Source organism: Rhinopithecus roxellana, chromosome 7 (assembly GCF_007565055.1).
Source record: "Rhinopithecus roxellana isolate Shanxi Qingling chromosome 7, ASM756505v1, whole genome shotgun sequence".
NCBI classification, from domain to species: domain Eukaryota; kingdom Metazoa; phylum Chordata; class Mammalia; order Primates; family Cercopithecidae; genus Rhinopithecus; species Rhinopithecus roxellana.
The window spans coordinates 68,465,526-68,491,759 of NC_044555.1; the positions used below are offsets into that span (position 1 = coordinate 68,465,526).

The 26,234-nt window shown below is 38.8% G+C and overlaps 1 protein-coding gene across 4 annotated transcripts in view; it reads right to left on the reverse strand.

Moving 5' to 3' along the window:
• The window catches only part of HDAC8 (histone deacetylase 8), a 261,897-nt gene that overhangs the window by 132,165 nt on the left and 103,498 nt on the right, over positions 1–26,234 (reverse strand). For 3 of the 4 annotated variants that reach the window (XR_004058377.1, XM_030934136.1, XM_030934137.1), the window contains exons 8-9: positions 7,519–7,691; positions 4,970–5,064 (exon numbers count right to left, since the gene is read on the reverse strand). Coding sequence is in view for 3 of the 4 variants with exons in the window: in XM_030934136.1 (XP_030789996.1) it covers positions 4,970–5,064; positions 7,519–7,691 (268 nt within the window). In the remaining variant the exon portion in view is untranslated. Of the gene's footprint in view, positions 1–4,969; positions 5,065–7,518; positions 7,692–16,054; positions 17,367–26,234 lie in introns of those variants that run through there. The other variant, XM_030934139.1, reaches the window with a different exon arrangement.

The following is a 26,234-nucleotide window of genomic DNA, read 5'->3' on the forward strand; positions in this document are numbered from 1 at the left end:
GAAACTACCATCTAGAGTGAACAGGCAACCTACAGAATGGGAGAAAATTTTTGCAATCCACTCATCTGACAAAGGGCTAATATCCAGAATCTACAAAGAACTCAAACAAATTTACAAGAAAAAAACAAACAACCCCATCAAAAAGTGGGCAAAGGATATGAACAGACACTTCTCAAAAGAAGACACTCATACAGCCAACAGACACATGAAAAAATGCTCATCATCACTCGCCATCAGAGAAATGCAAGTCAAAACCACAATAAGATACCATCTCACACCATTTAGAATGGCAATCATTAAAAAATCAGGAAACAATAGGTGCTGGAGAGGATGTGGAGAAATAGGAACACTTTTACACTGTTGATGGGACTGTAAACTAGTTCAGCCATTATGGAAAACAGTGTGGCGATTCCTCAAGGATGTAGAACTAGATATACCATTTGACCCAGCCATCCCATTACTGGGTATATACCCAAAGGATTATAAACCAAGCTGCTTTAAAGACACATGCACACGTATGTTTATTGCGGCACTATTCACAATAGCAAAGACTTGGAATCAACCCAAATGTCCATCAGTGACAGACTGGATTAAGAAAATGTGGCACATATACACCATGGAATACTATGCAGCCATAAAAAAGGATGAGTTCGTGTCCTTTGTAGGGACATGGATGCAGCTGGAAACCATCATTCTCAGCAAACTATCGCAAGAACAGAAAACCAAACACCACATGTTCTCACTCATAGGTGGGAATTGAACAATGAGATCACTTGGACACAGGAAGTGGAACATCACACACTGGGGCCTATTGTGGGGAGGCAGGAGGGGGGAAATATAGCATTAGGATATACATCTAATGTAAATGACGAGTTAATGGGTGCAGCACACCAACATGGCACACGCATACGTATGTAACAAATCTGCATGTTGTGCACAGGTACCCTAGAACTTAAAGTATAATAATAATTTAAAAAAATGAATTAGTAAGTATTTTAAAAACTAAAAAAATTATTTAAAGCAAAACAATAACAATGTATCGAGAGGTTTATAACACATGCAAAAGTAAAATGTATGACTACAATAGCACAAAGACAGAGAAAGGAAAAAAATGGAAGAATGCTGCTGTAAAGGTACTATATTATATGTGAAGTAATGTAATACTATTTAAAAGTTGACTCTGATAAGTTCAAAACGCATACTGTAGGCCGGGCATGGTGTCTCACACCTGTAGTCCCAGCACTTTGGGAGGCCAAGGCAGGCAAATCACTTGAGGTCAGGAGTTCAAGACCAGCCTGGCCAACATGGTGAAACCTCATCTCTACTAAAAATACGAAAATTAGCCGGGTGTGGTGGTGTGCACCTGTAGTCTTGGCTACTAGGGAGGCTGAAGCAGGCAAATTGCTTGAACCCGAGAGGCGGAGGTTGCAGTGAGCTGAGATTTTTCCACTGCACTCCAGCCTGGGCGACACAGCAAGACTCTGTCTAACAAAAAACAAAAACCAAAAACAAACAAACAAACAAAAAACCAAACACATACTCAGATGTAAACCCCAGAGAAACCACAAAGATCAGCATTGCCCTGATATCAAAACCAGACAAAGACATTACAAGAAAAGAAAAACAGGCCAACATCCCTTATCAACATAGACACGGTCGGTCGCGGTGGCTCAAGCCTGTAATCCTAGCACTTTGGGAGGCTGAGACGGGAGGATCACGAGGTCAGGAGATCGAGACCATCCTGGCTAACACGGTGAAACCCCTTCTCTACTAAAAAATACAAAAAACTAGCCGGGCGAGGTGGCGGGTGCCTGTAGTCCCAGCTACTCAGGAGGCTGAGGCAGGAGAATGGCATAAACCCGGGAGGCGGAGCTTGCAGTGAGCTGAGATTGTTCCACTGCACTCCAGCCTGGGCGACAGAGCAAGACTCTGTCTCAAAAAAAAAAAAAAGAAAAAAGAAAAAAGAAAAAAAAAACATAGACCCAAAAAAACCTTGACCAAGTTTCAGCAAAATGAATGCAGGAATACATAAAAAGGATAATACAACATGCCCAAGCAGGGTTTATTCCAGGAATGCAAAGTTAGTTTAACATCAAAAAATCAGTGCTTATACTAACAATAAAGGAGGATACCATATGATCATTTCAATAGATGAAGAAAAACATTTGACAAAATCAATACTCATTTGTAAGAAAAAAAAAGTCTCAGTAAATTAGGAATAGGAGGGAACTTCCCCAACCTAAAAAAGAACATTTTTGAAAAATCCTACAGCTAGTATCACACTTCATAGTGAAGATTAAGCGCTTTCCCCCTGTGACTGGCGACCAGATAAAGATATTTACTCACCATTTCAACTCAGCATTGCACTGGAGGTCCCAACCAGTACAAAAAGGTAAGAAAAAGAAAGATTATACAGAAAGAAGGAAAACTCTCTTTATTCACAGATGACGTTTGCATACACAGATTACACTAAGCAATCTACAAAAAAGCTACTAGATTTCTTGATTATATTTTCAGCTCACAGAGGGCAGGGTATTTTGTGTACTCCTTTGTATCCCCTTTATATTTGATGCATATCTCTACAGTCACTCTTCCTACTGTCTTATTCTTTTTCTGCTCTGTATTATAACTATCTGTGCATTTGCATGTCTCCCCAGCACTTACACCACCCTCCCTCCCTAGCTGCTTGAGGTAGGGGATGAATTTCTCTCTTTGCATCTCCTAAGACATTTAGCATGGTGCCTGGCACACAATGGGTGCTCAGCAAATATTTTTTGATCTACCATTTGTTGATCTGATTTCAGAGGACCACAAAGATATTTGTGTGCAACTGTGTACTGTGCCTTAGAACTTATATGACTTCATACTGTATAGCCTATTTTTGGCAATTTTCATTAAAATGTTATCTTATTGTACCTGGAAGACTGTCATTTCAATTTTATTCTTTGTTCCTTCTTGCATGACTCACATCTCTTAAACCAGAAGGATATGACAGAAGGAATTCACAAAGGGTTTGGGCAAATTTATGAATGACATAGTCATAAATGTCTGGGTATAAGAAGTGAGCAGCATGCAAAGGGGAAGGAGATAACTTGCATTTTTTCTTTTTTTTCGATACGGAGTCTCGCACTGTCGCCTAGGCTGGAGTGCAATGGCACGATCTTGGCTCACTGCAACCTACACCTTCCGGGTTCAAGCGATTCTCTTGCCTCAGGCTCCTGAGTAGCTGGGATTACAGGCGTGCACCACCACGTCCAGCTAATTTTTTGTATCTTTAGTAGAGATGGGATTTCACTATGTTGGCCAGGCTGGTCTCAGATTCCTGACCTCAAGTGATCCGCCCGCCTTGACCTCCCAAAGTGCTGGGATTACAGGTGTGAGCCACCGTGCCCAGCCGAGAACTTGCATTTTTAAAGTGCCTATTAGGTTTCAGGGGACTATGTGTTAGGCACTTGACATACATTATATCTCATTTAATCTTACAGAATATTTCAGTATAAAGACAGAACATCTATTTATAAGACCCAGCCTACACCCATTCAGGCCCATAGCTTCTCCACGTACCAGAGGCAGTATTCATCTTTATTAAAAATTTATCAATCTTTTAACACAGATGAAACTTTAGATTTGCTTTTGTTTCTCAGGAATAGAGCATTTATTCTCAGTTCAGGCTTCTACAGCTTAAAACTTGTTTCTGACATAACTTGATCAGTTTATAAAGTCCCAGAGCTTTAAATTACAATGCAATCTGAGATATTCCCACAGCAATAACAGCGATTACATTTGTTCACAGCACTTACCTTTATATTTCATTAAGCTTCCAAATACTGAATAAAGGTAAGACAAACCAAGAAAAGAGACTTCTATTAACCCTGACATCAGCAAATTGTCTCAAATTATAGTGTACCTTCTATTTGTATTCTAGACATATTGAATGGTTTTTCTGAGATACATATTGTACCTCACCTGAGGTTAGGAGAAAATTGGAAGAAAATTAGTTTAAGTTGTTTCTAATTTTTAAAAAATAATAGCAACTTTAAAAAGCATCATGCTCCCAAGTGTACAGCTACTGTATCTGTCAGAAATCATAACATTAAAACTAAAGCGGCATCCCTAATCCTTGGGAAATAGCTTGAGAAGGTGGGGCTGCATGTACCGGTTTGTTATTTTAAGTCATCCAGTCTAAGGTCTGTAGTTATACATCTTAATCTATAACATGGTTCCTGCTTGCAGGGGAACTGGGGTGATAGGTAGGAACAAAGGTATACCTTTGGATTAGTGATTATCAGCACATTCACAGGTCCCAGACAGCTTTCCGTGAACTTGTTTTGGAAAACTAGAACAGACATCTTTGCTTTGGAAAACATAAAGCCCATCTTGTATGACTAAAGAAAATGGCAAGGGCTCAAATGATGTTTCACATTTTGGATGATCCCATTCCAGCCTCTGTGTGCCACTAATTGCTAGAAAAACACCAGCAATGGTGTTTGTAGCGCTTATGGGTTCCTTGAATTTTACATTGGTGAAAGAAAATTGAGAGATCAGGACTACCACCAAAGAACATGTGCCACATACCACCTATGAAACTTCTTTAAAAAATAGATGAAAATCCAGCTTTCACATTTTAAAAATAGCCCCTTCCTTTTTGAGGCTAGGGGATAAAAATATGCACATATTCCAAAGAATTCTTTGTGTGAACAGGTGACCCCTTCCCACAGTCTCTGTAATTAATTGAGAAATTAAAGTTGGTTGGCCTTTGAGATCTCTTGTAAAAAAAAAAAAAAAAAAAAGGCAGAAGGTCTTGGATGTTTTGGAACAAGAGTCCACTATTCTGCCAAGACAGTGTGTTATTGTTATTGAAGTGTCTCTCAACAAAACGGTATTGAGTGGTGAGGACGTGATTTTGATTAGGTGGAATGACTCAGCTCTTCCCCTTAAAGAAGAGAGGACTTGTCAGAGCCTTACTTACCTCATGATCTGGGATCTCAGAGGATAGTGTTTTCCCTAGGATGACCCCGGTCAAGTATGTCCAGCATCGAGCCGTATTGGCAAGGTTATAGCCTCCTGTCTCCATCAAGAATTGTGAAGTTAGGAAAGAATAGTCACAAAACAGCAGGAGAGGGAAGGGGGGTAAGGAAAGAGAGAAAAATGTTTTAATAAAAGACAACCTCAAATTGCAGAATTTCCCCTAAATATCCCTTTGTGATATTTTTAAACCACCTATTAGGCAGACTTTGGTGGACCAGTCAAATCATGCACAGCGTAAAACTGGGCAGTCCAAGGTCTGCAAAGATTAAAGAGGCTCTCATCTCTCCAAAAATATGTACCTGAGGAATCCAAACTCCTCAGTTCCATCAAGAGCCATCAGCAAGACTCAGATCTCTGAATCCAGATCTCTTGAGGTGATCTACCCAATGGAAAGATTTCTGTGATGAATTCTGCAATAATTCTATAAAATGACTGCTGAATGTGATTTGTATTTTAAAACTATTGGCAGATCTAGCCCTAAAAACCCAGGAAAGAGAAAAGGAAAACGCTGACAAAAACAGACTTCCTTCTTTTAATATCAGCATTCCTTTTTGCCACAAAACATAGGCCTGGTGGCAGAGATCAAAGAGAGTGAGATGTGGAAGGGACTGTTGATGGATGCTCTGACCCATCTCATCAGGTCCTGTCACAATCACCCAACAGCCATATTATACTGGCTAATAATCAGCATATTTTTGTGCTGAATAGATGTGCTCTGCCATGCAAGCATTCAAACATTGGCCGTTAGCTAAATTCTAAGAGTATAAGGGTAAAATGAAATGATTTCCTAATCTCAATGCAGCCTAAGGGAAACAGAATCTGGTCGATTTTAGATATGGTGACCATATAAATTATCATACAAAATGGTATACTTTTAAAAGTAAAAGAGGGCACTATTAATCATTACACTGGGATAACATGTATAAACTAGAACATATGGTCACCCTTTTCTTAAGCTTCTCTACTATTTGAAGGGTCACGGATGCTTTGAGTATGTCTTTTAGGCCTCAATGGGGTCCACTGAAGCTTGGGGATGTGGCTCTCTTTATGAACTGTGTGTTAATAGGGGCTGAGAATTTCAGTTAAATAGTACAGGTATTACTTTAAATACTCCCGACACGAAAAAACTTGAATTTATAAGATAGACTTATTTGGTATATTTAATTTCAAAAAAGGTCACTATAGGTTTTGTTTAGGTAGTAAACTATCTCTGGTACATATACAATATGATTTGATTTGCAAAAATTCCACTTATGCACAAGCATTTTCAGGAATACACATATTTCCTAAGAAGAGTTAAATATTCAAATGTCAAAACTTTGGGCTAAGAAAGCAAAAAGGCTTTAGAGCATGCTAACAGACTTTTAATGTAAAGACTATAGCCTCAAACAAAAGTCAGATTCTAACCTGATGTATATAGTAGAAAGGTCTCTTCCCCTCCTTAGCTGTACCTGTATCATAATCACCATCCTTAGTGCTGTCAAGGAAAGTAATATGTCACACAGTACTTATCAATTTTATATTTTTCTTCAGTTGAAGTTAATATATTTCTTGCCAGCTTTTCGTAAGAGGTCGTCTCTTGTAAGTATCTTTAATTTTGAGCCTTCTAGAGTTTGAGGCTGCCAAAAGACCAGGCTTGTGTACTTGTGTTGAATGCCCACTCATTTAATAAGGCCTCCCCACAATTTCCTCTAACAGGTTGACAAAGCAACCAACAATTAGCTCTTCTATAATATATGCATTTTAAGCTCAATCTGCTTGACCATGTTATTTTAACACACCAATCTATTCATCCAGTGAAATAAAGATTGTGCCAGGTAGGTAGACAGAAGATTTTAAGCAAGACATCTTTAAAGGTGGTAAATGTTGTGACAAGTTCCCTTCTCAAATGTATAAATGCTTCTACTGAATAGACTGGGCTTCCTTTTGGCTAAGTAATACAAATAATCAGCACACACCAAAGGCAAGAATGCCCAAGAGACTACGGATCTCTCAATTTTACTTCACTATAACAAATCCACGCTTTTTGGGGGAAGAGTCATTCTTGAATTCAGCTTATTTAATTAATTTGTGTGTTTACTACTTGCATACAAGTAGAGTTGGAATTTCAGTGACATGTTCCCAAAAGATGATTACTAGAACTGAAAATCAAATACTACACTGAGAGAAGATGGATCAGTCTACTGGGGTTAACATCCTATATTCTTAAGATTCGAGGTAACCTTTAACCAGAGGATCTTTGCTTCAGGAATTGAAATTTAGACTTTAGAGTGCCAAGAAGTCAATGCACATGCTAAGCTGAGAAGTGTGTCAGAGTATTTTCTTATGCTGAACTGTGGAGGTGGCAGATTTTATTGACTCAGGCTTCTGGGCCTCAGGTAGGTTGGTATTATCCAATCCAAGAAAGCCAAGTTTTCCAAGTTCAGTGCCAATGTACAAAATGTGGAGGAAGGTCAACAAATTCTCCTGGTAATCTTCCTCTATACTCACCTCCTCCCAAAATGAGTGTTGCCAACTGCCATTGAAGGATGTACTTAAGACACTTGCCAATTCCCACTGGAGTCATGTTAAAGGAGCACATGGGATCCCCAGCTATTGTGTCAGCTCCCAACTGTAAGACCACTGCTTTGGGATTAAAGGCTTGGTATACTTCCTTTAGTACACTATATAAAATAGAAAGGATACAAAATATCAGAAAAATATAGGTCAGTTTGGTCTAGGGGTAGTGGTGGTGGTGGGGCAAGTTAGAGGTATAACTGAATTAGCAAATAGTTAAGGGAAAAAAACACAACCTGTCAAACTCATCAAACTTTCTACCTAAAAAGGGTGAATCAGACTATATGTAAATGATACCTTAATAAACCTGACTTACAAAATAATTTCCTCTACTTCCACCCTCATCAATGAACACATCTGTCCTTCTGTTTTAAAATTCAGACTTTCTTGAAATATTCATATTAATTTAACTTCAACAGCCATAGGACATAGTATACACATTTAGTCCATTTTAAAATCTGGGGAAATAAGATATACACTGAATAGTTATTAAGGGTTCTTTCTGATTATTTAAGATTAGGACCATACTTGGAGTTTAATCACCTGGTTCTCAGTGGGGGCTGGGGAGAAGAATTACATGCTTTACAAGCATAGATGTTATCAGGTAAGTTTTTATTATGCAAAAGGACTAACGGGTTATGAAATGCAATCCTCCCTAATGCATATGTAACCAGGGTATTATAGGGAAGGGAACTGTAACAACTGATCTAAAATTATAAATCTGAAAGCACCCTAAAGAACAAATTGTAGTGTAACAATGAGCATAATTTTGGATAGAATCATTCAATACTGCCTAGTCAACCTAGCTTTTTTTTTTGATAGAACACTTGTAGATGAAAAGGAAGATGTCAATGTGACAGACGACCTTAGTCAAGCTTTCAGTATTATCATTAATTGAACACTGACAGTGTCCAGAATACATTCCTAGGAGTTATAAAGTCTCTGCTCTCAAGGGGCTTACAATCTACTTTCCAGACAGAATATATACCAGCCCTCAAGGGCCTGAATAACTCTTACAGAGACGTATAAACAAGTGCAAATTAACATACATCAGAGTTGAGAAAATACAGAGTCAAAAAGTGATCAAAAATGTTGAGGTTAATGACCTCTTCATAATCAACATGTCAAATTACACCAGTGCAGCAAGACCAGAAATATCCCAGATCTTTCTGAAAATGCAAAAGGAATTCAGAGACATAAAAAGCCATCCTCCCAAATCCATATGTAACAAGGGTACTGAAATTATTGAATAGTGCTCACCCACAGAGGCATTCTTTGACTCAAAGGACTGTTTTGTTTTGATTTCTCATCTACACAGAAGAATATTGAGTGATCGTAGAGATTATAAGAATATTATAAAAATAATGACATATGATCCTTAATACAAGGATACTTGGGCCTATTCTCTCTTTCATATGCTTATCTCCTGGGTGCAGAGGGAAGATAAGCTAACTGAATAGTTTAGACGACATTTATTGAGCATCTACACGTACAGAGCACCCTATTAGCTGCTGCTGGGAGACACAGAGGAAGGCGTGATGTCTGTTCTAAAAAGGTTTCTAGCTTAAGGAGGAGGAGGAGGGGGAGGCAACAAGACTAATGTTCTGTTCATTCATTCTTTCCCTCACTCACCACACATTTTCCTGAGCATCCACTGTGTGCCCAGCATGTAACTGTACCAGATGCTGCAGGAACAAAGATGAATATGACACAACGCCTAGTTTCATGTAGCCCGGAAATAGAGGGAAAGACACAGACTATGTCAATAAATAATTAAAATACAATGATAAATGAAGTGTCAGAAATGGTATAGAGTAGGGAATAATCAACTTTTCCTGAGGATTTTAAAAAGGCTCTACAGAAGTAACTCTTGACTTAGGTCCTAAAAGATGAGAACTACAGTGAGCCAACTCTCAAGATGGCTAAACTGAAAAATGGTAACAATGATTCCTGGTAAGGATGTGGAGAAACCAGATCATAAACATACCTTGCTGGTGGGAACGTAAAATGATGTAGCCACTCTGGAAAACAGTTTGGCAGTCCCTGTCAAAACTAAAAATAGACTTACCATATGACCTAGTAATTGTACTCTTGGGCAATGTATTCCGGATAATTTAAGACTGATTTTTGTGTAGGAACTTGTACACGAATGTTGATAGCAGCTCAATTTGTAATAGCCATACATTGGAAACAACCCAGATGCACTTCAACAGATAAATGGTTAAACAAACTGGTACAACCATGCCACTGGAATATTGTTCATTAATAAAAAGGAGCAAACTACTGATACATGCAAAAAAAATCTGGATGGCTCTCAAGGGAATTATGCCGGGTCAATAAGGCCAATCTCAAAAGATTGTCTGCTGCATGAGTCCATTTACATTACATTTGCAAAATAATAATTACAGAGATGGAGAATAGATTAGTTGGTTGCCAGGGGTTAGGGATGGATGTAGCTACAAAGGCGTAGCATGAGGGAGCCTTGTGATGATGGTACTGATCTGTATCTTGATTGTGGTTGTAGTTATGCAAGGCTACATGTGTGATAAAATTGCATAGAGCTACACACACACATACACACACACACACACACACACACATGCATGTATAGCTGGTGAAATCTAAATAAGCTCCATGGCTTGTACCAATGTCCAATATCAACTTCTTCATTTTGATGCCATAATATAATTGTATAAGATGTCAACATTGGGGGAGGCTGGATGAAGGGTACATGGGACTTCCCTATACATTTTTTTGCAACCTTCTGTGAATCTGTGATTATTGTGCAATAAAAGTTTTTTTAAAAAGTGTAGAAATTTATAGGTATGTAGGGTGACGATAGGGAATTTGGAGGCAGAGATGATTGTGGGGTTACTGGTAGGGGACTAAGTCCAGAGAAGAAGTATGCATACAGGAGCATGAAGGCTTGACAGCGGGAGTGGTGGGATGAGGCTAGAGAGGTAAACGTGGGTTATATATACCTGGCAGGCTAATGAGTTTGGACTTTTGCTTAAAGGGTACAAAATGTCTCAAACATTGTATGAGTGCATGTGTGCATCTGTGTGTGTGTGCTTTGAAGGCATAATTAGATTTCCATTTTAAAGATACTGAAGCTCTATTGTAGGATACCCTGAAGGTTGATGAGGGCTTTTGCAACCATCCAGGCCAGTGACAGCGAGGATAAGGAGGAAGAGACAGATTTGGGAGAAATTTATATGGTAGAATCGATAGGGTTATACAGAATGACACACAAGAAAAGCATATACATATAACATTTGTGAGTGTTTGGTATTTAGGAGAGAGGAAAGGCTAAAGGCAGGCAGGTGTTTCTGAAGTAGTTGTTTTGATTACAGCCACGTAGGGAAAATAAGTCCTCAAGGAGTTCTGATAAAGAGGGCTCTGGATGGGTATTGAAAAGGTTGATAAGAAGCTTTGAGAAAGGTAGGGCATTTTGTACATAGTGCAAACTTCAAAGCAACTAAAGTAAGGGCAGCTTACAGAGGGCTGGATGGTGAACACTTTTAAATTCAAGACTGGAAGTTTTCATTTGATTTGACAGTCAAATGGAAACCATTGGAGAAGTATGAGGTAAGTACTAACGTTGCTGAAAAATTATGCTTAGGAATTTAGCTTTTTGCTGTTGCATGTAAGGTCAAAGTGACAAAGTCAACCCCACAGGGGTTGGCAAAAAGGGTATTGAAGCATTCTAGTCATGATGGCAGCAGGAAGCAAGGTAAGGTAAATTTGGAAAAAATTGGGAGGGCTAATTGACAGAGTAGGAGTGGAGCATCAAAGAAGAAAACACTATGTCAATTCCTCCAGAATTCCCAGGATGGGAAAAGAAAAATTGGAATATTATTTTTCCTATTGCCACTTCCAAATCTAACATTCTTTCCTCTCATCAATCGCTCCCTCTTTTGAGTCAACGTCATTTGATAATATTACTCAAATACTATCAAAGTTCTTATCTTTTACCTCCCTTGGGGATTTTAGCACCTCGTTCACAATTTTTCTCATTCTCCCTTTCCTTGTTATCATTTTCTGCAGTTCAATATTCATTCCCTCACTCAAACCTTGATTGAAACACTACAGACACAGAAATAAGCAAGACTCAAGAAGCTTCTGGTCCATTAGGGGAAGAAAACAGGAAAACAAGTAATTGTGATAAGTGCTATAATATTCATTCATTCACTCATTTCATTCATTCATTCAACAAATGTTAATTGAATGCCTACTATAGGTACTAGGTTGGGCAATGGGTTCACAGTATTGAACAAGAGATCTATTCTTTCCCCCATGCCTGTCCTAACTCTCTAACATCACAGTTTCTTTATCTTTTCGACAATAGTGATGTCCACCTGTACTCTACTTTATTCCTAACCATAGACACACTTTGGGGCCTGATAAAGAAGCACTTGGAATTGCTCTTCTTCTAAGACCCTGAACTCTGAACTACTTTCTCCATCTACAATTTTCTATCTTTCCAATTCCTATTGCATTTCCTGTTTATTCTTACTGTAACTTCTATTCCCTAGTTGTTTTCCCCCTATTTTCAAAGTACACCATTCTATATATATTTTTTCTTTTGAGACAGGGTCTCAGTCTCTCGCCCAGGCTGGAGAGCAGTGGCATGATCATGGTTCACTACAGCTTTGACCTCGTGGGTTCAAGCAGTCCTCCCACCTCAGCTTCCCAAGTTGCTGGGACTATAGGCCACCACATCCAGCTAATTTAAAATTTTTGTTTGGTACACATGGGGTCTCACTTTGTTGCCTAGGCTAGACTCGAACTCCTGGGCTCAAGTGATCCTCCCACTTTGGCCTCCCAAAATGCTGGGATTACAGGCGTGAGCCATCATGCCCAGCTCAGCCTATCTTTTGACTTCATTTGCTTCATTACTCATTCTGGAGAATACGATTAGTCATTTTGAAAACTTAATTTAGCACCCTAGATCCCTCGCACCTTTGCCATTTTTGCCTTGTCAGTCCTTAAGCCCTTGGATGAACCACACCATCAGAGTTTTCTCTCTATTCTGCTGGAGGAAGCTGAGAAATCAAGTGAATTGTTTCCATTAGAGTTTATGCTTATAACTCCAATTCAACAAATTCTACAAACACTAATTGAGTGATTAATATGGGCCACACACTCTCTACAGCTTGGCCATCTTTCACTTTACCTCCAAGTGATGAAGAATTATGTTTCATACAGCAGCTAGTCTAATTTTTGAAAAATACAAATATAATGAGAGGACATTCTTGATATAAAAAATTAAACATGGCCAGTCACGGTGGCTCATGCCTGTAATCCAGCACTTTGGGAGGCCGAGGTGGGCAGATCACTTGAGGTCAGGAGTTTGAGACCAGTCTGGCCAACATGATGAAACATTGTCTCTACTAAAAATACAAAAATTAGCTGGGCGTGGTGGCAGGCACCTGTAATCCCAGCTACTCAGGAGGCTGAGGCAGGAGAATCGCATGAACCTGGGAGGTGGAGGTTGCAGTGAGCTGAGATCGCACTACTGCACTCCAGCCTGGGCGACAGAGTGAGACACAGTATCAAATAAATAAATAAATAAATAAATAAATAAATAAATAAATAAATAAAGGTCTATCAAAAGTGAAAAATCTCCCTGTTTCCATCTCAACTTCCACCCCAGAGGTAACTGCTGATTAAGTTTGTTGTGTATCTTTCTGGATCAAATTTTTCTGCCTCATACTGGACAGAACTGGTTGAAGCTATGTGTAATGAGTGCCTTTCTTTACCTCTTTTCTCTACCTGAAAATGTCCTCCATCATATTTCTTCTCCCCTTCCAGCTTAATTTATCTCTCTAAGCACTAAATCCTCTTTTGTTGCTTTAAGGGTCATGTATTACCAATGAGCTCTTTTCTTACATCTTCAGTCCCTGAATTCCTGCTGATTCAGTTCCTGTAGGTTATAAGTTACAAGTTGCCCATCTATCCCTCCCCTTCTTAGCATTGTCCAACTTATCCACATACTGGCCACCTATACATACTTCTTGCAATCCAGAATCTGATCTTACTGCTCTCCTGAAATTGCTCTCTTAAAGGTAGAGAGACCTCTGGATTACCATATCCAAAAGCCTTTTCTCTGTTATCTTTTTCAAACTTCTTAGAAGCAACTGACAGTTGATTCTACTAAAAAATCTGCAGCTAGTTATCAGGGGCTACAGTTCCAGTAAAAAATACATATATTTTAAAAGTAATTTTAAAATAAGTTTATTGATCTTCATATACTATACAATTCCCTCATTTAAAGTGTACAATTCAATGGCTTTTAGCATATTCAAAGAGTTGTGCACACAATATCACAATGAATTTTAGAATATTTTCATTGTCCTCAAAAGAAACCCTGAAGCCATTACCAGTCACTATCTATTCCCACCACTCTTCAACTCCTAGCCCCTGGCAATCACTAATATACTTTCTGTCTCTATGAATTTGTCTAATTTTGACCTTTCATATCAGTGGAATCATATAATGTTTTCTTTTGTGACTGTCTTGAAGGTTCATTTGTGTTGTAGCATGTATCGGTACTTCATTCCTTTTTACGGTTGAATAATATCCAATTGCATGGATAGACCACATTTTATCCATTTAACGGTTGATGTTTTTCCACTTTTTGGCTGATATTAATATTGCCACTATAGTATACTACTACAGATATACATGTACAGGTTTTGTGTAGACACATTTTCAATTCTCTTGGGGATATATAGCTAGGAGTAGAATTGCTGGGTCATGTGGCAACTCTATGTTTAACCATTTGAGGAACAGCTAGACTGTTTTCCACAGTGGCCACACCATTTTACATCCCCATCAGCAATATATGAAGGTTCCAATTTCTCCACATCTTCAGCAACACTTGCTATTTTTTGTTTTGTTTCATTTTAAATTAATTATAACCATCGTAGTGGGTGTGAAGTAGTATCTCACTGTGGTTTTGATTTGCAGTTTTCTGATTAGTAATAAAGTTGAATATCTTTTCATGTGCTTATTGGATATTTGTATATCTTCTTTGAAACAATATCTGTTTCAACCCTTTGCCCATTTTAAACTGGGTTATCTTTTAAAATGGAGTTGTAAGAGTTCTTATTCTAAATATGTCTCTTATCAGACACATGATTTGCAAATATCTACTCCCATTCAGTGGATTATCTTTGCACTCTCTTGATAGCGTCCTTTGCAGCACAAAGTTTTAAATTTTGATGAAATTCAGTTTATCTATTTCTTCTCTTTTTGCTTATGTTTTTGGTGTCATATCCAAGAGACCACTTCCTATTCCAACATCATGAAAATTTACATCTATGTTTTCATCTAAGAGTTTTACAGTTTTAGCTCTTACATTTAAGTCTTTGATCTATTTTTAAATTAATTTTTATGTATGGTGTGAGGTAAGGGTCCAACTTTATTCTTTTGTATATTGATACATCCAGTTGTCCTATCATCATTTATTGAAAAGACTGTCCTCTCACCCATTGAATGGTCTTGGCCCCTTTGTGTAAAATCAATTGACTATAAATGTGGGGGTTAATTTCTGGACTCTGAACTCTGTTTCATTAATCTATATGTCTGTCTTCATGCCAGCATGACACAGCTTTGATTACTGTAGTTTTGTAGTAAGTTTTAAAGTTGAGAAGTTTGAGTTTTCTAACTTTGTCCTTCTGTTTCAAGATTGCTTTTGCTATTCTGGGTTAGATTTCTGGATACATTTTAGGATTAGATATGTCAATTTGTGAAGAGAAGTCAGCTGTGATTTACAGCTCCATTTGGACCATGCTAAACTTGTCGTCTTACCTCTTCTATTCCCTATCTCTGTTAATGATATTCATCTTTTCAGTCACCCATGTTCAAAACAGGAATTTGAAAGTCACCCTTTCAGATTCCTCCCTTTTCCTGTTCCTCTCCAATTACCAGTCTTCCACCAATCTCTCTCCTATTCCTTCTTCTCCACTCCCACTGCAGTACTCTAATCTAGCCCTTATGACCACCTTCATGGATTACACCAATAGCTTCCTAATCAGTTTCCCTGCCTCAAGTCTCTTCCCTCTCCAATCCTTCATACATACAACCATCAAATTAATTTTCCTTAGGGAAATAGTTTTGATAAAGTTACTTCTTAATTCAAAAACCTTTTACATCCCTCCATTGTGTTTAGAGACACTTAATATTCTTAGGCTGTGATCCAAAGTGCTTTGTAATCTGACTATGGTCTACCTGTAAAATCTTATTTTCCAATAACAACTTAACCTATATTATTCTATAGGCAAACTGAACTCTCCATTATTCACCTCACTCACCTTGTATCTTCTTGCAAGTATGCCGTTTGTCATGTACTTACTTGTGCCTGAAAGTTACCTTTCTACATGTCTACATCATAGCCATTCTTTAAAGGCGAGCTTAAATTTTATCTACTCCATGAATGAGAATGATAATAATGATGACAACAGCCAACATTTATTGAGCACTTTATTCAGAATAGAGCACTGTTCTATGTATTTTACATGTATTAGCTCATTTGACCCTCATAATAATTCATAACAGGTATTATTTTTAATCCTATTTTACAGACAGGGAAACTACCATACAGAGAGGTTAAGAAATCTGTACAAAATCACACAGCTATTAAGTGGCAGAGCTGGTTTTTGAACCCAGGCATTCAGGCACCAGAGTTTTTGCTTTAAACCACTACAATATATCTGCTTCCATGACTTACTGAGCTACTATGCATCAGATACTATGTCAGTCACTTTACCCACATTATTTCAATATAACAGCAGATGCTGTTGCCAAAACTTTACTGGGAAGAGTGTTAACCTTCCCAAGCAAGCTTTGATCTTATGATTCCCTCATTCTAAAACCTTCAGTGGCTCCCAAAATGTTTACAGAATATGGTACAAATTTTCATAGCTAAGAATTCCAGCTCTTCCATGATGTGGTTCCCACCCACGTTTCCAATCTTCTTGCAACTTCTCCTTCATGCACTTTACAGTCCAGCCAAACTAAAACCACTGCTATTCTTTGTGCATAGCTCAGCCTCTCCCAACTTTGATCTTGCTGTACCCTGTGTGTAGAACATCCTTCCCTACAATCTCTGTATATTCAAACTTGACCCAGATTTTATAAACACTCATATACATTCACACACTTTGTAAAGACAGAGTAATTAGCTACCCTTTAGAAACCAGATCAAATGTTACCTCCTCAATTACGCCTTTTTCTGAAGTATTTTCTCTCTTTGAATACCCACAGCATTCTATCTCTTATGGTTCTTACAATTTTCTATGTTTTATTTATTTAAATGTGTGTGAATATGAAAATCAATCTCTATTTATTTATCTAACATTTTAAAATTTCCACTAACTTCCTCGAGGGTAGAATCAATACTTTATACATAGTAGGCATTCAATAAATAGTCATTAAATGAATAAATGAATGAAATGTCACTCCAGATTGCTTTTGGGAAAGTTTCCCTAACCACTGTAACAGTACTGTTTGCTACACCGCAAATCATTAATTTTTCATCTTGTGAAAGTATAAAATCTCTTATCCAGAAAGGAGGGGGAGAACAGGCATTTCTTTACACTACATTAGTAACTTCCCTATAAACATACAAGATATTCATTTAAAATGCAGTTTTCTTGTTGAGAAACCTGATCCTTCAGTATTCAATAGTCTAGTTTTCAGACAAGGCTATGCAAATGAGGAAGAGAAGCTGTGGCAGCTGCTTCCATAGGCCTGGATTTGGGGCAGGGGGTTCATGCCTGAGGAGAATAAAAGCCAGGGTGGTGACATTAATGATGTTTTTGGATAAAATAAAAGCCCAAGAACAAAATCATAGAGTTATTCTCTTTTCTTTGATTCCATCAGGGTAGACCACAGCTTCTACTGTGTGCCTTTGAGATCTTTCACTGGTGCTTCTTTACCTCTAATACCAGGGGCTGAACATGTTTTTTTTTTTTTTTTTTTTTTTTTTTTTTTTTTTTGGTTGTTGTTGTTATTTAGACAATCAATATCCTAAAAGATTCATCTCAGGGCAATGGGATGCCAGAGCAATGGCGTTATAGTCACCCTTAACCAATACTGGTGGTGGAGTCTGGTAACCCTAACTTGTCCCTCTAGCAAGACCTCTGATGGGTTCATGCTCCCAGAAGGTTTAGTCTCCTGACTTTCTACCTTGTACACCGGTCTAAACCAGTCTTGTCATCTTCATGCTTTCCAACAGACACTCTCAGCACCCTCTAGAGACTCCCTCAATAGAGATTAAAGAAATGAGAAATTCAAAGTTGAAAAACCAAGAAGGGTAGGATGCAGAGGGAGAGAAGAGAAAAATATTTGCTACTAACGCTTTTAATTATCAATGTCAGCCTGAGAAAAGTTATTGCCAGCAGCAAAACCCCTTTCTAAGACATAAATTTTAAACCTATTGCATTTGATGGGATTGAGAAGCAGACTGTGTTAAGGACCCAAAGTATTACTAGTCAGTCCCAAATGGAAGCCATTCAACTTTCCATAGGTATGTTTTCTCTAAATTCTCTCAATCCTATTTGAGCTCAGGTACTGCTGACTCATTCTGCAACAACTCAACCTGCCAGGGGATACAGCATATGGTAAATGCCTCAGTGACTTCTGAATATCTATTACAAATGGTTCAGGGATGCAGGGATTTGGGAGGAGGGAGGTTGCCTTGCAGTGAGCATGATGTGTCATTTTGTTGGAGAACATGGGTGCCTCTTGGACATATTCAGAAGACATTTAATTTTCTCTAAATTTCTTTTTCTGCTTTTAGCATCAAACAAGCAGTACTGGTTCCATGAACTTCTAAAAACATGAAACAACAACAACAAAAAACACCAAATCCATAAAATAAAAGACAAATCTTAAACTCCCCAACCAACCAACCAACCAACCAACCAACCAACCAACCAGCAAACAACCTCATATCCCTTTCACTGTTTTAATTTTTGTGACGTAATTTCTTAACATCTTAAAGGGGCATCTTTTCTCTCACTGCTGAGTCTATTATACAGAAACATAGATTCTAACGGGCATCTCTTTCTAACATGCCTTGTAGTAGGTAATTCTACTCATCAATTACGTGTCACCTTGGCAACAGAAAGGGCTGCATACTATTTTTAGCGTATTCTTACTTATCTCTCACTATACCTCTTAGAAGTAAACCATTCTCATTCACACAACGGAAAATGAGTCATCCAGAATTAAAGTCATCCAGTGTTTGCATGGCACCTTACCAGTGGCCTGAAGTGAATCGTCAGAGCTAGAATTAGAACACTAATTCTAATTCGAATGCAATGCTCTTGTTACTAAATCCCAATGGTCTTTGGCTCTCTTCATTCTGAGAGGCCAGATGACCTAGCAAGCAGAGTGTACATTATCTGGGCAGGGGGTAGGGTGGGAAGAGAGGTAGGCTGGTTTGGAGAGCTAAGTTAAAAAACAAAAAATGGAAGAAGACCTAAATAATATGAATCCTAAGGCTATCTGTGCTATTTGATCTGGGGTAGGTCATTTAACTGCTCTGTAACCACCAGGAGTGCTCATAGTGTGGAGCATTCTGCTCTGTGTCACACCATTTGACCATATGTCTCATCTCTCCCCCTTTGCAACCCTTACAGCACTCAGTTCAGGGAGAATGCTGTATTTGGAGTCAGATAAGCTTGGATCCAGTGTTTGCATGGCAACTTGGACAAATCATTTCTCTGAACCTCAGTTTCTTTCTCTGTAAAACAATAATATTCTCTCCCTCACAAGGTTGTTGTGAGGATTAAATGATATAACATTTGTGAAAGTCTTCTCCCAGCATCAGGCATATAGTAAATACTCCATAACATTGAATGAATAAATGAATGGCCTCAAGTCAGGCCCTTCGAGTGCTATGTTAATTATTTCAGTCCACTAGGATACTGGTGAGTTCAGCACAGCACACCAGAGCAGTGACTTCCTGAATAGTATTCTAATGGTCCCCAAAGGCAGAGAGAAATTTCATCGTGTCACTGCTGGGTTATACCTGTTATGGGAATACAGTAATTCATTTTCCAGTGCTGCCAATCTATTACTTTTCACCAAACACAAAATTCACTTTAAGAAGGGACAGAAACACAAGTGCCTTTCTGTTATATAGATGTTGGGAGAATATATTATTAAAATTGAAACCTACTTCTCTGATTTCTTAGGCAAAAAATCAGATTGGAAGCCAAACAGCTATTTGGCCTTTGTAGACCCTGGATAGCAATGCCCTTGGGGGAAAGGGGAGTGTTGGAGTCATTCCAAACTATAGTTACAACATTTGTGTGTATATTTACTGCTTGTGCTTATGCTCTCTGCACTTAGTTTTTACTCTCTAAGCCTTGAAGAATTCACAATTTACCTAGAGCACAGTTTAATACATATGGGTGGGAATACAGGCCTATATCTCTGTTTCTCATTTCCTAATCATATTTTCTACCTTCCTTATATAACTGATACCTCTTCTTTTCCAATTCAATTGCTCACTTTTTGAACTTAGGTGAACAATAGTGATTTGTTAACAATAAACATGCCCCTAGCCCTTGCCTCAGTCTTCTTTACCCCTGAGGGCCTTCCTAAGATTCAAAGCCTGAAATCCTGCCATATAGTTAGCACCTGGCGCAGCTCATCAAAATATAATATCCTTTCCCAGATGATTGGAAATCTCTGCAATGCTGTCATACAATGAGGTGTGCAAGAAAGAGTTTGGGGATTGATTTTCATCATTAACTTGCTATTGCATGGTTTTTGTGGGGCTTAAAAAGAAACGCATTTTTATTACTTTTAAGTACTGCACATAGAATAACTCCAACTCATCATATTTTAACAGTTATTTTTCTGGGGCAGGATGTATGCTAAACATGCCTATGTTAGAGTGTCTGGTGGATCATTTAGGATCAGTGTCCTGTTGCTTGATGAAATCCAGATCACGTCAATGAAATCCAGATGGGGAAACTGGATCTCTGGCAATGGCTGCCAGATCTTCTCCATATGAAATCTCTCTAGTCTGTATGCAAATTCAAAACTCCATATCCTGGAAATCCCAAACCAATCAAGTGGCACTCCGCTTCTTAGTTACTGGACTAAACACAGGGAAGCGATTCATTCTTCCCTGAGGAAATAAGCATTTCTTACATACATCTATCTTGGCACAAAAAGGGCTGGCTAAGCAAATTAATAGTGTAAACAGGACTGCACTGGGGAATGTTTGTCCTACTTAGGAGAATAAACTTTTCATGCACTTTGTGCATATACACTTACATACAAATAATTGATATGCTAATTACAAATGATTCTTAAAGCCCCTTCCCTGAGGTGCTGTACTATGCTGTTAGTCTAGTTTGAATTACTAGCATGTCCAGTGCTTGAAAGTAATAAAAATGCATTTAAAAATATCCCATGATTCAGACTGGCTTTCCTCTAATTAGGCTGAGTTAGTGAGGCTTGCCTGTATTTAAATAAGATAGATATTTTTCCACTTTACCCCTAACATATTTAACATGGTCTCCCTCCCCTCTCTATTCCCCCATCCCCCTCAACAGGGAGCTGGCACACACAAACCCCTTAGCTTCTGGCTCACTATGCAATGGCACTTGCATCACCTCCAGGCAAACACATTGCTTTTAGCCCCTGGCACACACACATGCCCTTTTGCTTATTAACTTGTTAGCTGGTTATTTGATATAGCTTTTTTGAGCAGTTCTTTCCTTTAGTCCTTCTTTTTTTTTTTTTTTTTTTTTTTTTTTTTTTTGATGAAGTCCTGCTCTGTCACCTAGGCCGGAGTGCAGTGGCGTGATCTTGGCTCACTGTAACCTCCGCCTCCTGGGTTCAAGTGATTCAATCTGGCTCAGCCTCCCAAGTAGCTGGGACTACAGGCACGCACCACCATGCCCAGCTAATTTTTGTATTTTTAGTCGAGACAGGGTTTCACCAGGTTGGCCAGGCTGGTCTTGAATTCCTGACTTCAAGTGATCTGCCCGCCTCAGCCTCCCAAAATGCTGGGATTACTGGTGTGAGCCACCGTGCCCAGCCCTTCAGCTCTTCTTTAAGTACCAATGGACATGGCTCTTTCCTGGTAGTACAATGGGTTAACAGTGCACACAGAGCAAAGTCCAGCCAACTTAACATCAGGCTTTTTCATCAGTTGCTGGATATTGGGTTTAACTAAATCTCTGTATAGTCCTTGTCAACACGTCACAACGAGGCAGCTCATCAGTCCTGGCAGCTGCTAGGTGTATGGCAATGTCAGGCACAGTCATTCAAAGCCATAACATGTTGAAGTAAAACCTAAACAGTAGTTTTTCTAGGCTACACTGAAGGGACAGAGCAGTGACTAAAGAATGTGGGAGAGAGAGGATTAGGGCAGAGGTTGGTGGGGTGCATGGTGGAGAGCAGCTGAGAGGAATAATATGAATTTCGATGTTAGAATATCCTATGAAGCCCAGATTATAGTCAAGTCTGGGTTTCTTTTCAGGGCAGAGTTATGTTAAAGGGTGTAATTTTCAAGATTTCCATTTAGGAGCAAGGTCTTCCTATCTCTGGAGAGTTTCAGAGCATGTTTTAGCATCAGAACTTATTCAACTGCTGCCAAAGAATCAGGTCACTTGCTCCAGGGGGCAGGGATCAGTCAGCATAACAAGAGACCAGAGAAGAGGCACATCAGAGAAACAGCACAAACCCACAGAATTCCAGAAGACTGTCTTCCTTGATACAAATGAAACAATATACCTATGAAGACTTGTTTGCTCAAGGTGGGAGGGACTGTCATGATGGCAGGGCTACTTGGTGCAGTTCAGCAAACAGTCATAAAAGACATCAGTTGAGAAGGGAAGGAGAATATAAGAACTGTCCCTCTAACCACCTGGATTTTAAGCCCTAAGTATTAGGTGAGGGAAAACACCAGTTCACCACTGCAACCCTAAACAAATCCTGAGGACAGGCAGGGTGAGTTCACTGACTGAGGTTTCAGGATAACTCAGTGAACACAGTATCTCCTTCTTCCTAATTATCCTACATTCTGACACAGTTAATGCCTCTTGAATTTAATATTTTAAAAGGTACATCAAACTAGGAAGAATAACTGAATGGCTCACTTTGGCCTCATTTCCACCTGTGGCTAACACTAACAGTAACTTTAATTAGTGTCTGAGTCATCCATTTTCCAGAAACAACAGGTAATTTTACATCTGCCATACTCCGAGAGGCAGGATAAAAGTTTATGAAATAGAACAAAAGCATTTAACACAAATACCTTACTTATAGAGGGCTGAGTTCAAAGTGCAAGGCTTATAGAATGAATTAGCAGCTTCTGTTACCTTAATCATTGGGCAAAAGTGAGCTAGTGATTATCAAGGTAGTGTAGCTGTGACCCAAATGAAGAGAGGTAGAATAAGTTTGTAAATAATTTTTTATCAGTTCTCAGATTGTAATGAAATGGGGAACGTATTAGCTTGTGCTCATGATGCTGTAAAGTCAAGAGACAACAGATGCTGGTGAGGCTGTGCAGAAACAGGAATGCTTTTACACTGTTGGTGGGAGTGTAAATTAGTTCAACCATTGTGGAAGACAGTGTGGCGATTCCTCAAGGATCTACCAGAAATACCATTTGACCCAGCAATCCCATTACTGGGTATATACCCAAAGGACTATAAATCATTCTACCATAAAGACACACGCACATGTTTGTTTATTGCAGCACTATTTACGATAGCAGACTTGGAACCAACCCAAATGCCCATCAATGACAGACTGGATAAAAAAAGTGTGGCATATATATATATACACCATGGAATACTATGCAGCCATAAAAATGAATGAGTTCATGTCCTTTGCAGGGACATGGATGAAGCTGGAAGCCATCATTCTCAGCAAACTAACACTGGAACAGAAAACCAAACACTGCATGTTCTTACTCATAAGTGAGAGCTGAACAATGAGAACATATGGACACAGGGAGGGGAACATCACACACTGGGGTTTGTCAGGGGGTTGGGGGCCAGGGGAGGGAGAGCATTAGGACAAATACCTAATGCATGCGGGGCTTAAAACCTAGATGACGGGTTGATAGGTGCAGCAAACCACTATGGCACATGTATAACTATGTAACAAACCTGCACGTTCTGCACATATATCCCAGAACTTAAATTAAAAAAAAAAAAAAAAAAAAAAAAAAAGAACTGCCCAAGACTAGGTAATTTATAGAGGTTCTGCAGGCTGGGGAAGTCTCAGGAAACTTACAATCACGGCAGAAGGGGAAGCAAAGATGTCCTTCTTCACATGGCAGCAGGAAGAAGTGCAAAGTGAAAGGGGGAAAGTCCCTTATAAAACTATCAGATCTCATGAGAACTCACTATCATGAGAACAGCATGGGGGAACTGCCCCTATGATCTAATCACCTCCCATGAGGTCCCTCCCCTAACACGTGGGGATTACAATTTGGATTACAATTCAAGATGAGATTTGGGTGGGGACACAAAGCTAGACCATATCAGGGATGAAGATGGAAGGCTATATAATTACTTGTTCTCACATGCAAATTTCTAGATGGTTCATCCCTTCTCATCAAATGAAAGAGAATTTTTAAAAACTTGTATTGCTTAAAATATTTATTTATGAATATGTGTGTGTATGCGTTGCTTTTGCCACATCACCAGGCCTAAAGCAGTAAATTACACTTGTCGGGCTCTCTTTCACTGAAGATCTACCTGCTTCCTTTTTTTTTTTTCTTGAGACAAGAGTCTCTGTCATACAGGCTAGAGGGCAGTGGCACAATTTCAGCTCACGGCAACCTCTGTCTCTCAGGTTCAAGTGATTCTCCTGCCTCAGCCTCCTGAGTAGCTGGGATTATAGGTGCGCACCACCACACCTAGCTAATTTTTGTATTTTTAGTAGAGACGGGGTTTTATTATATTGCCAGGCTGGTCTTGAACTCCTAGCCTCAAGCAATCTGCCTACCTTGGCCTCCCAAAATGCTGGGATTACAGGCGTGAGCCACCTGTGCCTGGCCCTACCTGCTTCTAAAATTGAATGATAAGGAACCTGGAGTCCCAGGTGGAAGATAAATTCTAGATGACTTATTATAATGAAAGAAAAACCAATCATAATTAAAACATCTCTTCTTTAAATATTAACAGTAAAAGTCAATAGTGAAAGGAAACATTTCCCTTAAATGCCCTTTAGTGATGTCCCTTGGTCCTCATTTTATTCAACTGGTATTGGTTGAACAGCTTAGCATGAATGGAGAATCTCTACCCTTTATGCAGATATGGCCTTCCACGAGGACCAAGAGGTGGTATAAATTTTGCCTATAGTTTAAAAATGCATGATGTTAAAAATTTTTAGCTATACTCATCTAAAACAACCACATGAAAAATATGTAATTCCATGAGAAGACCTCTATAAAATAACATGGGACACTATTCACTTTCTGAAGTAGGGAGTCAGGATTTTCTCCATTGAAAATGAAGGGAAAGGTGGATTTACAGAATCTGCATGTTTTCAAACTTTAGGAATTGAAAACCTAAGAAGTTAATTCTGGCAATATTTATTCTTGTTTTCTATCTATAAAATTACAAATTAAATCCTTGGGATTAAACAATTCTTTTTTGGGCAAAAATCTAAGTTTCATTTTCACAAACAAACACAAAGGATTGCATATACTATGGATCATGTGGTTCATTTGCATAGTTAAATGGTTTCTATTTTGGGGAGGGGATTTTCTACAATCCCCTGAGATACAGCTTTCCAAGAAGTCCCAGGGATGGTATTTTTTTCTTTGTTTGCAACCATTAAGTTTCTCACTTCCATGTGACACTTTGGGGAAAATGTAGTCAATAGTTAAGAGGCAGACAGATGTGGGTTCAAACTCAGGCTTCACCATTTACTAATTGTGAGACCTTAAGAAAGTCAATCTTTTCTCTAGTTTTCTCATATCTCATGAGAAATCAGAATGTATTACAATTCCCATTGTAAAATGGCAATACTAATAGCTACTTTTGTAGGTATTATAGATTGCTACAGGGATCAAATGAAGCAATATAAATGTTTAGTGTAATTACTGGCACAGGCAAGGGTTCCCTTAGAGCTAAGCTCCAGGGTACAGAAGCCTCATCTGCCTCATTTGCAAGTACCAGTCATAGAGTAGATAATACATTTGTTGGTCAAATGAATGAATAAAATACTTTTATTATACTTAAAGATACACACACAACAATGCATGTCAAATGTTAAGCACAGCATCAGGCAAACAATAAACTATGTAGCTTGGTAGCTCCTCCCCCAACTCTCCTTTTTGTTGTGAATGTTTTTAAAACCCTATTGATATAGTTTGAATGTGCGTCCTTTCCAAATATCATGTTGAAATGTGATCCCCAATGTTGGAGGTAGGGCCTGGTGGAAGGTATTTGGGTCTTGGAGGTGGATCCTTCATGAATGGCTTCGTGCTGTCCTCATGGTAATGAGTTAGTTCTCACTTTATGAGTTAATAAGAGCTGGTTGTTAAAATAACCTGGAACTTCCTCCTTTTTCTCTTGCTCCCTCTTGTTGTGTGATATGCTGACTCCCCCTTTGCCTTCCATCACGATTGTAAACTTCCTGAGGCCTCATCAGAA